This window comes from Notamacropus eugenii, chromosome 3, assembly GCF_028372415.1.
Source record: "Notamacropus eugenii isolate mMacEug1 chromosome 3, mMacEug1.pri_v2, whole genome shotgun sequence".
In the NCBI taxonomy this organism is placed as follows: Eukaryota; Metazoa; Chordata; class Mammalia; order Diprotodontia; family Macropodidae; genus Notamacropus; species Notamacropus eugenii.
Window position 1 is genome coordinate 462,284,579 of NC_092874.1, and position 14,320 is coordinate 462,298,898.

The window sequence follows — 14,320 nt, forward strand, 5'->3', positions numbered from 1 at the left end:
AAAAAGACCTGGGTTCAAATCCCAACTCTGTCGCTTTCTATTTGACCTTGGACAAATCACTGAATTTCTCTGGGCCTCAGTTTTCTCACTGGTAGAATCAGGCAATTGAGCTAAATAGTCCCTAAGGTCCCTCCCAGCTCTAAACCTATGGTCCTATGAACTCTGGGCATTGGTTTCTCCATGCACTTGAGTTAAACGACCCTTATGGTCCCTTCCAACTGTAAGTCTATGATCCTGTGTGAGATTCCATGATGCAATTTTCGTTCTATGCCATTGGGGTCATGAACAGTGTCATAGCTAAATGGATATTACAATCATCTTTAATTAGTTATAGTGGGATCCTTCTGAAGAATCATCATCGCTGTCATTTGCATAGCACTTAAAGTTTTTCAAAGAAGCTTACATATGTTTTCTCACTGGAGCCTCAAAAACAGCCTTGTGAGGTAGAAGCTGAAGGCACTGTTATCCTTCCTTACAGTTTAGGAAACTGAGGCCCAGGGAAGGAGAGGAGCTCCCCCATGATGACGTAGCTATTAAGGGTCAGAGGCGGGATTGCTGATTCCAAATTCAGAGGTCTAATCTCCTTGGATAGCTTAGGAAACTAGGACCCCCACAAACTAAAAGCTAACAGATCAGAGACAAGATTTTCCAAGCCAGGTCTTTGTCACTCTTGCCACCGTGTCAAGTTAAAATTCATATATTAAAAATAATAATGCGCTCTTCCTCTTTGAATTCTCATTTCAATTCTAGTACAGTGAGCCTTATGGAATCTATTTGACAAATCACTCATTCAATCACCATTTATTAAACGCCTACTTTATACAGAGTCCTAATATTTCAACATGAACTCGAGTAATTTTAAGATGGGTTGATAAAGGACTCCAGATATTTAGGCCAAAAACTGTATTTTCTAGATTAAATGTGTCTTAATGGTATATGATGACTACTCAGCAACTGACAACTTTGCAATTGAACTGATTAGGCCAAAGAAACAGTGACATGCCACTTATTTGGATATGAAACTCAATCTATTCCCAGAGAAAATAGTGTTACCTTCTTTTCCTTGGGAAATCGTACTCTTCTCACCTTGTCTTCATTGTGTAATGTCCCCAACTAGGAGGGAGGGAGAGAAGAAGAGGGGAGGACACTAAACCATTCAAGGCTTGAGTCACACTCCCCAGGCTGCAAGAAAAATCCATAGCTCTGACTGAATGGAGCAGACTCCATTTTTTGACTCTCCATGGCCATTGAAAGATCCAAGTCAATAGTTGTGATGCGATGCGATGCCTCAGAGATACCTAATGTTACACTGGCCAAACACCTTCCCTCATTTCTCCATGGTGCTTAGGACACAGCGCTTAAGAGGGCACAGGCTGTCTTTCTCATGTGCTATTTTTATTTCTAAATTATTTTAAAAACAATTGATAAAGTTGCTAATTAATACTCCTGAGTTTCAATATGCTTCTAAGAGGCAAAGGACCCTAGCAGTGAGAACTGCTTCCAGAAACATGCAAAATTAGGCTCTTCTCTTCAAAACCAGTATATTATTTTCTTTCCTGTCCTGTTAAAGTTTGTCCTTAATACTTATCAAGATTTTTAAGTTTTTATACTCATTCGTTTTCGGAGGACAGCTATGAAGGTAGCCCGACCTGGCAGCAGGAAGACCTGAGTTCATTTGGCCTTAGACAGTCATGTGACCCTGGACAAGTCATTTCACCCTTGTTTGCCTCAGTTTCCTCATCTGTGAAATTAAGATAATAATTGGACTTAACTCCCAGGATTGTTATGAAGATCAAATGGGGTAATATTTGTAAAGTGCTTACTTAGTACAGGGCCCAGCAACACAGTAGGTATTAAATAAATGTTGGCTAGCTTTCTTCTTCTTTTTTTTTTTTTTTTTTGGTCCATACTTTTGAATTCTCCAGTGCCTAACAAAACATTTAATAAATGCTTATTGATTAGTCCATTGTTTCATCAGGGTAGGGAAATTCCTGGTGTGTGAAATCCCTCCACCAGTTCAAATCAACCACCCATTTGTCACTTGTCGTCCTAGAGCTTTTTCTGGAACAGTAAGAGTTTAGGTGAAGGACCCACCCAGTTCATATCAGAGAAAAGCTCAGGGGATCCTAGCTCTTCATTTTACAGTTGAGGAAACTGAGGCCCAGAGACGTCAAAGGACATGCATAAAGTTCCCCAGGTAAGAAGGGGAAGATCCAGGATTTGATCCCAGATCTCTCTGATTCCAAAGCCAAGCCTCGATCATGACGCTTCCACTCTTTCTCACTACAAGATGTTCATAGTATGTCTTCAGCTCATCCTTCCAAGGCTTGTGACTTTAGAGCAAGCTCTATCTATGAAATGAAAGCATTTCAAGAGCCCCAAGACCAGTGCTTTGGTCCATAAGTGTTCTGTGGTGTAGTGAAAAGCCTCAGCTCACAACCTCTAGGCAAGCCTCAATCTTTATCCATAAAATGGGGAGGATCATGTCTGTATTAAAGCATCTTGCAAACTTTAAGGCATTGTTTAAGTTTTAATATAATAATTTATTGTTATCACTCAAATTCTTCTCCTATAATTTTGATGATTACTATTATTACCTAGAGGAGGCAGTTAGATGGCTCAGTGGATAGGGTACTGGGTCTGGAGTCAGGAAGACCTGAGTTCAAATCCGGTCTCAGACTAGCTGTGTGATCCTAGACAAGACACTTAATCTTATTTGCCTTAATCTGTTAGAGAAAGGAAAGGAAAAGTATTCCAGTATCTTGGCCAAGAAAACCCCATGAACAGGATAGTCCATGGGGTCACAAAGTCTTAGGTGCAACCGAATGATGATTATTATCTGCATTATTAAGTTTTGTTTTGTTTTGTTTTTATCTTGGGCCATTGTGAGCATCAAATACAGAAATTTGAATGGGAGTGAAAGTAAAGAGTTATGTAAGTAATAATAGTCAGCATTTATTTGGTGCATTAAGATTTGCAAAGCACTTTACTTGAGTTATCTCATTTGATCCTCATAACAACCCTGTGAGGTAGGTGCTATGATTATCCCCATTTTACAGATGAAGAAACTGAGCCTGGGGAGACTGAGTGGACTAAAGTTACACATATAGATAAGTTCATGAGGCAGGATTTGAACTCAAGTCTTCCTCTCTCTAGGTTCAGCACTATCCACCTGGACACTTTGCTGTCCCAAGAACAATTAATATTATTTCATTGTTATTCTGGTATTCCAACCCAGCAGGCATTTATTAACACTAGAAGGACAAGGTATGTCAATTGACAAAATTCGAATTCAGGTTAGGGTTAATATTTTAATTTTACTTTGAAGCAAAAATATTCATCCTACTCTCTCTATCCTCACAATCCAAGGTTGACTCATGCGAATCCTTTAGCTGTATCCCCAGCTCTAAACACTATGTACTTAGCACTATATGCTTGATACACAGTAGACATTATAAAATACTTGTTGACCAAGTATTACTGGGTATTACTGATTACTGGGTTTGGTTTAAAAACCAAAATGCACTGGGTCAATTGACTGAGTTTGTCACTTTGGGATATTCTTAAGTTCAATTTTTTAAGCACCAACTGGACAGAAAGCCCTGCAGTACACAAAGGGATGCAAAGACAGGATGGCAGTGGTGACAAAAACAGCTTCTGACTTCAAGAAGCTTCTATTCCACTGCAAGCTCCCCCAAAAGGCAAAGCTGGAAAATACAAAAACAAAAGGAGAAAGCCTCAAATATTTTTATTAGCTTCCCTCACAAGAAGTCGTAAGGTATCCATCCCATGAGGACCTCTGAAATCAAACCCACCCCAGGGAGAGAAGCAGACATCAACCTAAACAGGGAAGAAGCATACACCCCAAAATGGCAAAAAATGGTTAGATGAACAAAAGTTGCAATAAATGGGCCAAGTTCATGATTACAAGGCAGTCTCTCTCTCTCTCTCTCTCTCTCTCTCTCTCTCTCTCTCTCTCTCTCTCTCTCTCTCTCTCTCTCTCTCCTTCTTCCAGCATCCCAAACTCCTAGGATGGAAGCACCATATCCCATAAAATGAGGTCTAATTGCATTGCATCCCAAAGTACCTCCCAGGTCATCTCTTAAGCATAAGGTTTAGAAGGGAGTAATTTTACCTTCTTTCCCTCTTTGGGTGGGAATTTGACACCTCCTACAATGAGCAGGCAGGCCAGGTACAAGAAGGCATGAGCATCCTATGGATGATGGAGCTTGTTGGGATGGCCAGTAAGAACTCTCACTCACTGAGCCCTGGATGTACACGTGGTCCACCCCACTTGGGTGACAGATTACAATGTCGGTAGTAGGCTGCATCATTTTTTTTTTTACTCTCCAAACTCCATGTGGAAGAGAAATGAAACAGAATGGGCACGGCTTACACAAAATGGGAGGGGGGCTTTGCAGCTTTTTTTTTTGGTGGCATGTCTCTCAGTGAAGAGAAAAGACATGTCACACCAGGCTTCTTGGCTGAGGTGCGTGGCTTGTCTATCCTCACAGCCAAAGCAAAATGCCACTGTCTAGAAGCCAGCGAGCCGAATGCCTCCTTCACTTCCTTCTGAGGCATGCCACATGCCTCAGGATGCAACACCCCTGGGAAGGAGAAGGGGAGCCCATTGCAGAGACACGGCCAACCTTCCAGGGCCAATCAGTGGGTTCCTGGACTGGTGTGACACTGTCAGATCTGAAGACCCTCAGTCAGTGACGCCATTCTCCACAGAATATCCCTCTCCAAACTGGGGTATCTGGGCTTGCTTGGACTGTTGAACCATGTCTGTACATCCAGAATTCCACTCTTAGTCCCATCCTGAGAGGGTCTGAGGCGTACTTGACATGACAGCTGAGGCCAGCATGTGTGCAGTTTGAAACCATATCCTGCTCAGGGCAGTTTTGGACTCTGGGTCCCAAACACCCCAGACACTGTGAGGGAAGATGCTGCTTAGCTCTAGGCCTCTTTAATATCCAGAGTCCTAGAATCCAGTGTGACTAGACTCCAGGAAACTCCCCCTTCTGTCTTTAGATAAGTCTTTACAAGTGATAAGAAAACCCATCCATTTTAGAATCTGCTCTGCATCCTATTCTCCCCCGGTCAGGGCCAAACCAAGAGCAAAGAATCCAGTGATCCCCGCTTGCTGAGGGGCAAGGTGCCCCCAGGAATCTTGAATGTCAACTTCGTAATCTTTAAAAGAGCAGGATTTGGCTGTCAGGCTGTGCCTTGAGCACAGTAGTGTGAGCTCTTTTCTGTGCTGAGTTCTGAGGGAACCAGCAATTGGCTGGGACAGAAAGGAGCCAAAAAAATGATGGATTTCAAATATGACTTGGGGGATGGAAACGTTTTTTAAAAAAACACGGTGAGAGAGGCAAGTTTCGTTTCTTGCAAGGTGAAACTGCCAAGTTTCACCTTGTAAGAAAAATTCAAGATTAATTTTTTTTAAATTAAGTCTGAAATAAGAATTGGGAAAACTGTGAGTGTTAGGCATAAACTGATTTTGGATGATCTTTAGGTGAGAAAGGGTGGAGTTATCATAAGAAACATGTTTTTATTTATGGGTTTTGAATTCCCACTGGTGTGTGATGTGTATGTACGTGAGAATGCATGGTACAAATTCCCTGCCCATTCTTTCTGCATCTCTTCCACTTCAGCCGCATAGATGCACCCTAACATTCTTTGTCCACAACGCCTTCCATTTTTATTTGTAAATTCTTTGGTGAATACACATTTTGTAAATTACTGTAGAAAGCAATGAAACCTGGTGAAGTATAAAAGATGAGGGTGGTTTTTTTTTTACCCTGACACTTTATAACACTGTTCATATGTCTCCGAGTGAGATTTATGAATATATGAGCAGTAGTACAAAATTATACCGAGCCAGAGACTTCCTTCTCTGCAGGGGTGGCAGTCTGCAGTGACATAGCTTCAAGCATTTTTCACAGGCAAGAAGCAAAATTTAACCCCCTTAAGGGGGAAGTATGATTTCAACAGCTTGAAATGAGCTCATTTGTATTTGCTTTTTTCATCTTTCATAATTTTTTGTGTTAAGATTAAAACAGATTGCACAGTCCAGGCAAGGTCACATAAGCTGCTGCATGCATGCGTTTGGGTCCTAAAGATAAACCACACTCATTGTATTAGCGCCTGGAAGCCCCCAACACACTAAGACATCTTACCTAATCCAGGCTCCTCGAGGCCCTCACAGGCTGATTCCCAGTTCCACAGATGAGGTTTGAAGTTTGCTTAAGGTAAGTGGTAAGTGATGGTGTTTAGTTCTATCAGCATTAAGACTCATTGCCTGCCTTTGGGGACTAGGATAAATTGCATTAGGGAAGCTGACATGCAGTGGTGTGCATTATCAACACCATAAAAATAAGAAGAAAAAGAAGTCACTTAAAAGCCCAACTAAGGGCGAATCAAGAGGACAGTGGTCTTGTCCACACTGTAAGGTTAAAGTGGTCATGGACAGAGAAATTATGTTTCATGTTGGCACACTAGTACATAAATTGGGGCTTTTTTTGCAAAAGGAAAGGACTTGATTTTTGTTAAATGTATGTCCATCGTGCTCTCTGAAGATGAAAATCTCCATCGACCACTTTAATCACTGGGCTTTGTAGCTTCATAAACCTAAGCCTCTTTGTAACATGTTTGCTGGAGAACTTTTGTCTCTTTTTTCCAGCAATGGTACAACAGTTCCATGAACGTGATTTGCACCTGGTTGACAGATCGGATGGACTTGCAGCTTCATATTTATCAGCTGAAAACACTTATTAGGATGGTAAAGGTAAAACATTAAACAAAAAAAAAAAAGGCGACATGCTTTTTTGCAAACAGCTAATGCCCACCTGTTTCGACAGATATCTACGGCTTCTTTTCCAAAAGAGTAGTCTTTGGAAAAAGAAAAGGAAAGAAAGAAAATAATAAGATATATGAGATAATCCTAAAATTAATCATTCTAATAATGATGATACAAGAGAATCTTTTTAAAATTTTTATCTGAGTAGTGGATTCATTATATTTATTAAAAAAAAAAAAAGATGAAATTTGAGATCAGATCTTTGCCCTGACTGGACAAAGACCCTGTGAATTTATCAGGCAAGAGTTCAACAAAAGAGTATGATCTGCTGACAATTTCAAAAAACAAAAAACTGGGTTCATTGTACTTATATATGAATCCTACCGATTAACCAATACTACTTCCAGTTTAATTAAATAAAATTTTCCACCCTTGATTTCATGGAAATATTGCAGGGGAGCTATTTCCAAATATGTGCTTGTGATCACTATGAGAATGTAAATCCAGATTGCTCTGATAGTTAATTGAAGGAGTTTCTTTTACAATGGGTGTATACAATCAACTCTAAGGGATCACAAAGGTGAGATCACATACCCTCAAAGTAGCTTTTTTTTTTCCTGTTCGTATGTGTGTGCTCCTTGGACTAATGATAATTATTTCAGTGTGAAATTACAGTGGTTTACATGAGATAATAAGCTCGCAGAAGGGGGTAAATACGTTTTTGATCATTTCAGTTTCCATTTGAGGCTTTGCAGTGTTGTGTTTAAAAACATTTATATGCAACAACAATAAAAAAGCCAGCTCAAAAAATGAATAAACCCAAATATGCCACTTTTCAAAATATTTTGAGGGTAAAAATCTAGCTGGATTTCTATTTTTAAAAGGATAAAAATATATTTCTATTTTTCTTCTTGGATTTTTTTTCCTGAAGAGAACATATTAAGAATCTCTTTAACCCTTGTAATAACTTAAAACCAATTACAGTTTATTTTGAGGTAATTAAAGAAAATTAATATCTATATTAATTTACTCTCAAAAGGAATGGCTTTATAAAGATTCGAAATTCTAAAATCAAATACTAGGAAGAGGTGTATGACAGTTGTTAAAAGACATATCGTAGCTCAACATATCGATCCAGCCTAATTTTCAAATTTGTGATTCCAGCTAACTTGGGGAGGGGGGTGTCTATTGGCCATTTTCCCTGGTCTGACTGCTAGTTATAAATAGCTTTATATGGCACCTTTCTATCTTACCCTTATTTTGTGAGCGTTAGAAGAAGAGGTGCTTCTAATTAAGTATATCCATATGTATGCGTGCTCATAGACACATATATGCACACCCACACATGATGCTGTACTGCTGTATTTTCCAAAATTGATCTATCAAGAACCTTGTAACTTCCAAAGTTTTCTATAGTGAGCATAGCATAGACCACCGAACTAAAGACAAAAGTGTCCTCAGAGACCATGTAGTCGGGGCTGTCACATTGCAGATGAGGAGACTCAGTACAAAGAGCTTAAGTGATTTGCCCAATGTTCTCTTTAAGAAAAACTTCGAATGATAACAGCATGTTTACTATCCTAATTGTGCTAGATTTGATGATGTCCAGTAAGAAACCTCATTCCCTCCTCTCAGTGATTTCTTCCTCTCTGGACCTTGCAAAGATATCCCCACATCAATGGCATGTTCAGGCTTTGGGGAGGTAAGGTTGGATGACCTAAAGAATCAGGAACCAAAGCAGGAGTTTACATTTGTAAACATGGGAGGAATCTTAAGAGGACGTCTATGGAAAGGAATTTACTATCAGAGAATGTATTCTCCATGACAAACTATGTTTGTGTCAAAAAACAAACATCAGCTTTTTCTTCTGCCTTAATTGGCAGAGCTGAGTCTTTGCCCATAGCCCTGGTATTGACTTAGAATAGAGGACTGGAATTCCTTTCTTCCTACCACAATCTAAAGACCACTGAAGCTGTGTCTACAGGACATCAAAATAAATGATGAAAATAAAAATTCAGTCTACCTGCCAGCTATTTGATCTGTACATAAAACCATGCCACTAATTTAGCCCTTCTTCCCTGACATGACTGGAGATTCTGGAATTGTGTACAGACAATTTCATTTAACACCCTCAATTCTTCAGGAAGAAGTTATGATTTGGCCCAGAATTCATAAGATCCTAGATTCAGAGATGGAAAACAAATCTCATAGGTCATTCATTCCAACCTCTTCACTTCTGAGACCAGACATAGCAATCTACAGTGTGTTAGTGAGTTAATAAAAAATTTAGGCACCTAGTTATGTTCTAGGAACTGTGTGAAGTTCTGGGGATTCAAAGACAGTCCCTGTTCTTGTGGAGTTCACAGTTTAATGGATAAAGGTGGTAGTTATAGAAAAATGTATATCAACAAGACAATAATTAAAGGAAGTAAAAGACAGATCTTCTATTTTTTTTTCATGAAATCACCATAAGTAAGATGCTCCCAGTCATTTTCCAATAATGTTATAAGATTTTTTTAGAGAAACAATTTCTGTGAGGCTCTAGATATCCTGAAACTGACAGAGATTCTGTTATGGTAAAATCTCAAGAGATATACAGAACCTTGAGTCCTCTAACCCATGGTATGAATGTCTTCTAGGTCACCCTCGATAATTCTTATTATCAAATAATGTCCAATTTATTGTTCTAAAAAAATGAGTCAAAATCTTCCCCCCCAAAACCCGAATCCGTACAAGAAATACCAAATAAAATAGATAGAATTAACTCTCAAGTTCTGTAGAAAGATTAAAAATGAGTCATGTTCATACAACATATTGATGAGACATTAGTGCCTCATTCTCGCCATAACTTTTGATGCCTGTGATCCGTTCCCTATACCAACATACATATGTCTGTCATGTGAAAGAGACTGTATTTGGATTACTGCAGCTAAGAACAGTTGAAATACCAAAAAACAGGATGCAACCAAAAAAAATTGCTAACGATCACAGGCAAACGATCGCTTTGGTTTCCTATGCTCCTAATTCTATCTGTCGGTAGTTAATGATGCTAACCTAAGAGGAAAAATGAGGCTCAGCTGAAAGAAAGTCGTAGGAGAATATTTCTTTTGGTGGCTTTGAATAAATGGACACTTCAGAAACCACTACATCTGATACAGTATGTCTTGTTACAATTCCTTCTTCTTTATCAGGAAATGAATTTTAATTTCTAATGCATATAGTAACTCCCACATCATAGTTTTTGATTTGGTAGTAAATAAAACGCAACATGAGTTACCTGTCAGTTCTTTTGCCCCACAAAATTCGCTTGCTTTTTCTCCTCTTTCACGAAGCTTTGGTCTCCCTTCTCATTGCATCTTTTTCCTCCTTAGAAAACTTACAGGGACTTCCGATTGCAAGGGGTACTGGACTCCACCTTAAACAGTAAAACTTATGACACAATCCGAAACCGACTTACTGTAGAAGAAGCCACAGCCTCAGTGAGTGAAGGCGGGGGTCTTCAGGGCATCACGATGAAGGACAGCGATGAAGAAGATGAAGAAGATGATTAGACATGCTCCCCGTCCTAGAGGTCGTCTAAGACATAGCCTTGTAATCAATGCATGCCCCTAGTCTCTCATTCAGTTATAGCCACATTAGGGGAATTTTCCGTCCACTCTAAATGCCCATGAGAAGTTTGCCAATAGCTGTGTGGTACTGAGATTAGCACCTCCATTTGATTCATTGGTTCCCTGGGTTCGTAACTGTAAATTCAAAGCAATATGGAGCACCATTGTTTAAAAACAGAGAATACACAGACCAACTGCTCGGTATGTCCCTTTCATAAGCAGAGTTAAGCAATGCTACCTTAGTCTCCTGTTTCTACATTGATGGTAACTGTGATCAAGATGAGTTCCTCAAGTACTCCTGTTTCTCATTATGTGGATTCCAACTGCATAAAGAATACACAAATAAAAATGGTTGGGGGTTCTTTAAACAAAAAAGAAAAATGAGGCTCCAATAACTGAATTTTTGTGCTCTTTCTGTGGCCCCAGAATTTAAGCTCAACTCTCTTGACTCCTTGTGAAATCATACTTTCATGTAACCATACAGTTAGTCACAAAAAGTGATATACCAATGGATCGATCAGTCATTCCAATATCCAGCACAGGTTAAGGTCAATTCAGAGGAGACACCCTACTCAGCAAGCCCAGGCCCAAGCAATCACCTTCTACAGACCTATGCCCTATCGAGTGTTACATTTTGCTTTTTAAAGTTTCAATAATCATATATGTAAAAAAAAAAGAGATGAAATTTAAATTACAATCTTAGACTATATAATGTGTTTATAATAAGATAATGGATATTTATTTCAGTAGAATGTAACCATAGTTTAAATTATTTTGGTTCACAATGTTTTTTATATGTCATGTACATTCCATTTTGACCAGTCACTGCATGACCCTGGGGTCCCCTCCAGAAGCTTTTCCTTTATATGTATAGTAGTGGATCTATCTTGCTTTTGGCCTTATACAAAGCCTACAGTTGAAAAGTGTGGTAAACTGTGGCTTCTCAATAAATAACTATTCCGATGTCCTAAGAATAAAGTTTGAAGTCTTTTTCTATATTACCTAGTAGGGCTGAGGCTGGATTACTCAAAAAGGGAGGGGACATTACTACAACAGTGAGCTGATTTCAATCTTTCAGTCCATAAATATCTATTAGGCACCTATAGTCCCTGCTCTCTGAGAGCTCTCCATCTAATGGGAGAGACTATATGCAAACAGCTATATACCAACAAACCACTTGCAGAATAAATTGGAAAAATCAACAGAGGGAAGGGGCTAGAAATAAGAGGGATGAGAAGAGATTTCCATGTGATTCTTTAGAAAACTCATTAATTTGTGATTTCAGTAGTGCAGAGAGTTACTGGTGTGGAAACTCCTTCCATCAACTTCTCTGTAACTTATAGTCTTAGAGAGTGACCTGGGTCTCTGAGACATGACCTTGAACCTAGGGCCACCTGACTGAGGCCAGCCCTCTATTCAATCCAGTTCAGTTCAACAATCATTTACTAAGGTCCTGGGAGATATCAGACACTGAAGTTTCATTCTCCTGGGAGGGAAGCGTATTCACAGATAATACAAATTAAGCACAAAATAAAGACACAATAATTTGGGAGGCAAGCAAGCTGGAACCATCAAGGAAGCCTTGTTGTAGGGGTGGCACCTGAGCCAAGGTTTGAAAAGACTAAGGAGTCTATCTACTATTTCATGTTGTCTACCATCAATCTAAATAAACAAGGGATATCCCAGGAGACTCAAACACTGATTCTAAGATTCAAAAGCCCTTGAGCAATTTCCTGGAGCCAGCTGGCACAAGGCAGTTGGACTAAGGTCCCTTTCATCTACAAATCTCTGAACCTGAGGATGAGTAGGGCAGGTAGGTGGCATCATAGTGCACAGAGAACCTAGCCTGGAGTCAGGAGGACCTGAGTTCAAATCTGACCAACCAAAGACACTCCCTAGCTGTGTAACCTCAGGCAAGTAACTTCACCCTTTTTGCCTCAATTTCCTCATCTGTAAAATGAACTGGAGAAGGAAATGGCAAACTACTCCAGTATCTTTGCCAAGAAAACTCCAAATGGAGTCATGGAGAGCTGGACACAACTAAAAAGACCAAACATTAACAGCAAGAAAGAGCAAGAAAGCAAAATATCATTGATTACCACCAGGATCTGGAATCTGTGAGAGATTCACAAATTATTCACAAAATAACAGATATATTATGCTTAGCACAGTGACAGGCACATAGGAAGTCACTAATAATAACAGTTGGAGGATCAGTTGAGTGATAGGATTTAAACTTCTTACAAATCATCTAGTAGAACCTCCATATTTTGCAATGAGCAAACTTAAGACCCATGGAGGTTAAGGGCTTTGCCCAAGGTCATCCAGGTAGAAAGTGTTAAAGTCAGGATGTGAACTCAAGTCTCTTTTCCCTGTCCTATACTGCCTCCATAATATGCTGAACTGTAGGTTTCCCTTTAAACTATACTATAAAAAGAATCTCTCAAAGCAAATAAATAGACCATGCCGGGGAATTATTTAACCAACATAAGAATAAAAGCTACAAAATGTTTCCTAGCACCACATTAACAGCTTTGTTTGCATTCAAACAATGAATGTGCCAACTACATATGATTTTTACCTATTTATTGAAACACTCATGAGACTCTCCAAGACAAATAGCTGGTCCCACTCCTCACTCCTCATCTTCCCTCTCAGCAATGTGATTGGTTGGTGAGTTGGGAACTAACATAGAACAGCTTTCACCCATTGACTGTAGAGAGAAAGGATCTGGGTTCTAATTTTAACTCCTACAATTATTACCTACACAGTCTTGGGCAAATCTTTTTATCTCCTGGTCCTCAATTTCCTTATTGGTAAAATTAAGGAGCTCAACTATGTGATCTCTGAGATCCTTCTCAGTTTTATACCAACAATCCTAGGATCCTAACTTTATTGTAAAATAACAATAACCCTTCACCTGACAGACAGGTGAGATACTAAATACATAGAATGAGGCACACATAAAATGGGAGTGTGTTTTGCTTGACTATGCAAATTTGTTAGAAGTGGTTTGTTTTTCAGTGGCAGAAGGTAGGAGGGAGAAATAATAGACGCTTGTTAAGTGGAAAAAAGTTAATTAAAAATGAATAAATATATGGTATTCATAATAATAGCTGAAATTATTGTTCCCATTTTACTGAATAGAGACTTGGAGAAATTTAGCGACTGGCCCCTGGTGACATGACTATCAAGTATCCAAGTTGGGGTTTGAACCCAAGTCTCTGATGCCAAGCCCATCACCAATTGTATGTTTTCTTCTTCTTGTAAAATCATCTTGAACTTGGGCTTTTAGCTAAGTCAACCTAACCACTGTTTCCCCAACCCTTTACCCATTCCATCCACAATAAAGGTGAACTGGGGAGGGGATGGAGATTGTTATACAATGAATATCTTTTTAAACTAGGACTCTATGCAATGCTGCCTGGGTAGCCTTCAGCAGCTTTCTGCCAGGGTACAATGAATTAGTGACAATTGACTGGGTACCCTAAGTGCTTTAAAAAGATTTACAAAGCACTTTTCTTGTAACAATCCTGTCATGTCTGGAGTATGTGAATTAAAAGCCCCATTTCACAGATGAAGAAACTGCCTTCTAAGATCCCAAAAATTGCCCATGGTTCTACAGCTAGTAAGTGTGTGCAGTGTCCTGAGTTTGAATTCACGTATCAGGAGCCCACTCTAGGGCTCTCCCCACTGTACAGCACTGTGGTCTATAATGTTCATTTAGCAGCTTGATAAACCAATAGGTCATATACAGTTATTCACTTGTTGAGCATCTAACAGCTTACTGTGATCTGTCTCCTGTATACAGCATACCCACAACAGCTAAGGCAGTGGGGAACACACAAGAACATGTGAGCCAGTAACACATATGGAACAGATTTTCTTTTTATATTCTTTTCCCATTTTT

The 14,320-nt window shown here is 39.3% G+C and overlaps 1 protein-coding gene across 2 annotated transcripts in view; it reads left to right on the forward strand.

Moving 5' to 3' along the window:
• CADPS (calcium dependent secretion activator) overlaps positions 1-11,388 on the forward strand; it is a 544,059-nt gene extending 532,671 nt beyond the window's left edge. For both annotated transcript variants that reach the window (XM_072598786.1, XM_072598785.1), the window contains 2 exons: positions 6,686-6,790; positions 10,174-11,388. In XM_072598786.1, the coding sequence (XP_072454887.1) occupies positions 6,686-6,790; positions 10,174-10,353 (285 nt within the window). In that variant the 3' untranslated portion in view covers positions 10,354-11,388. The remainder of the gene's footprint in view (positions 1-6,685; positions 6,791-10,173) is intronic.
• The last annotated feature ends 2,932 nt before the right edge of the window (positions 11,389-14,320 follow it).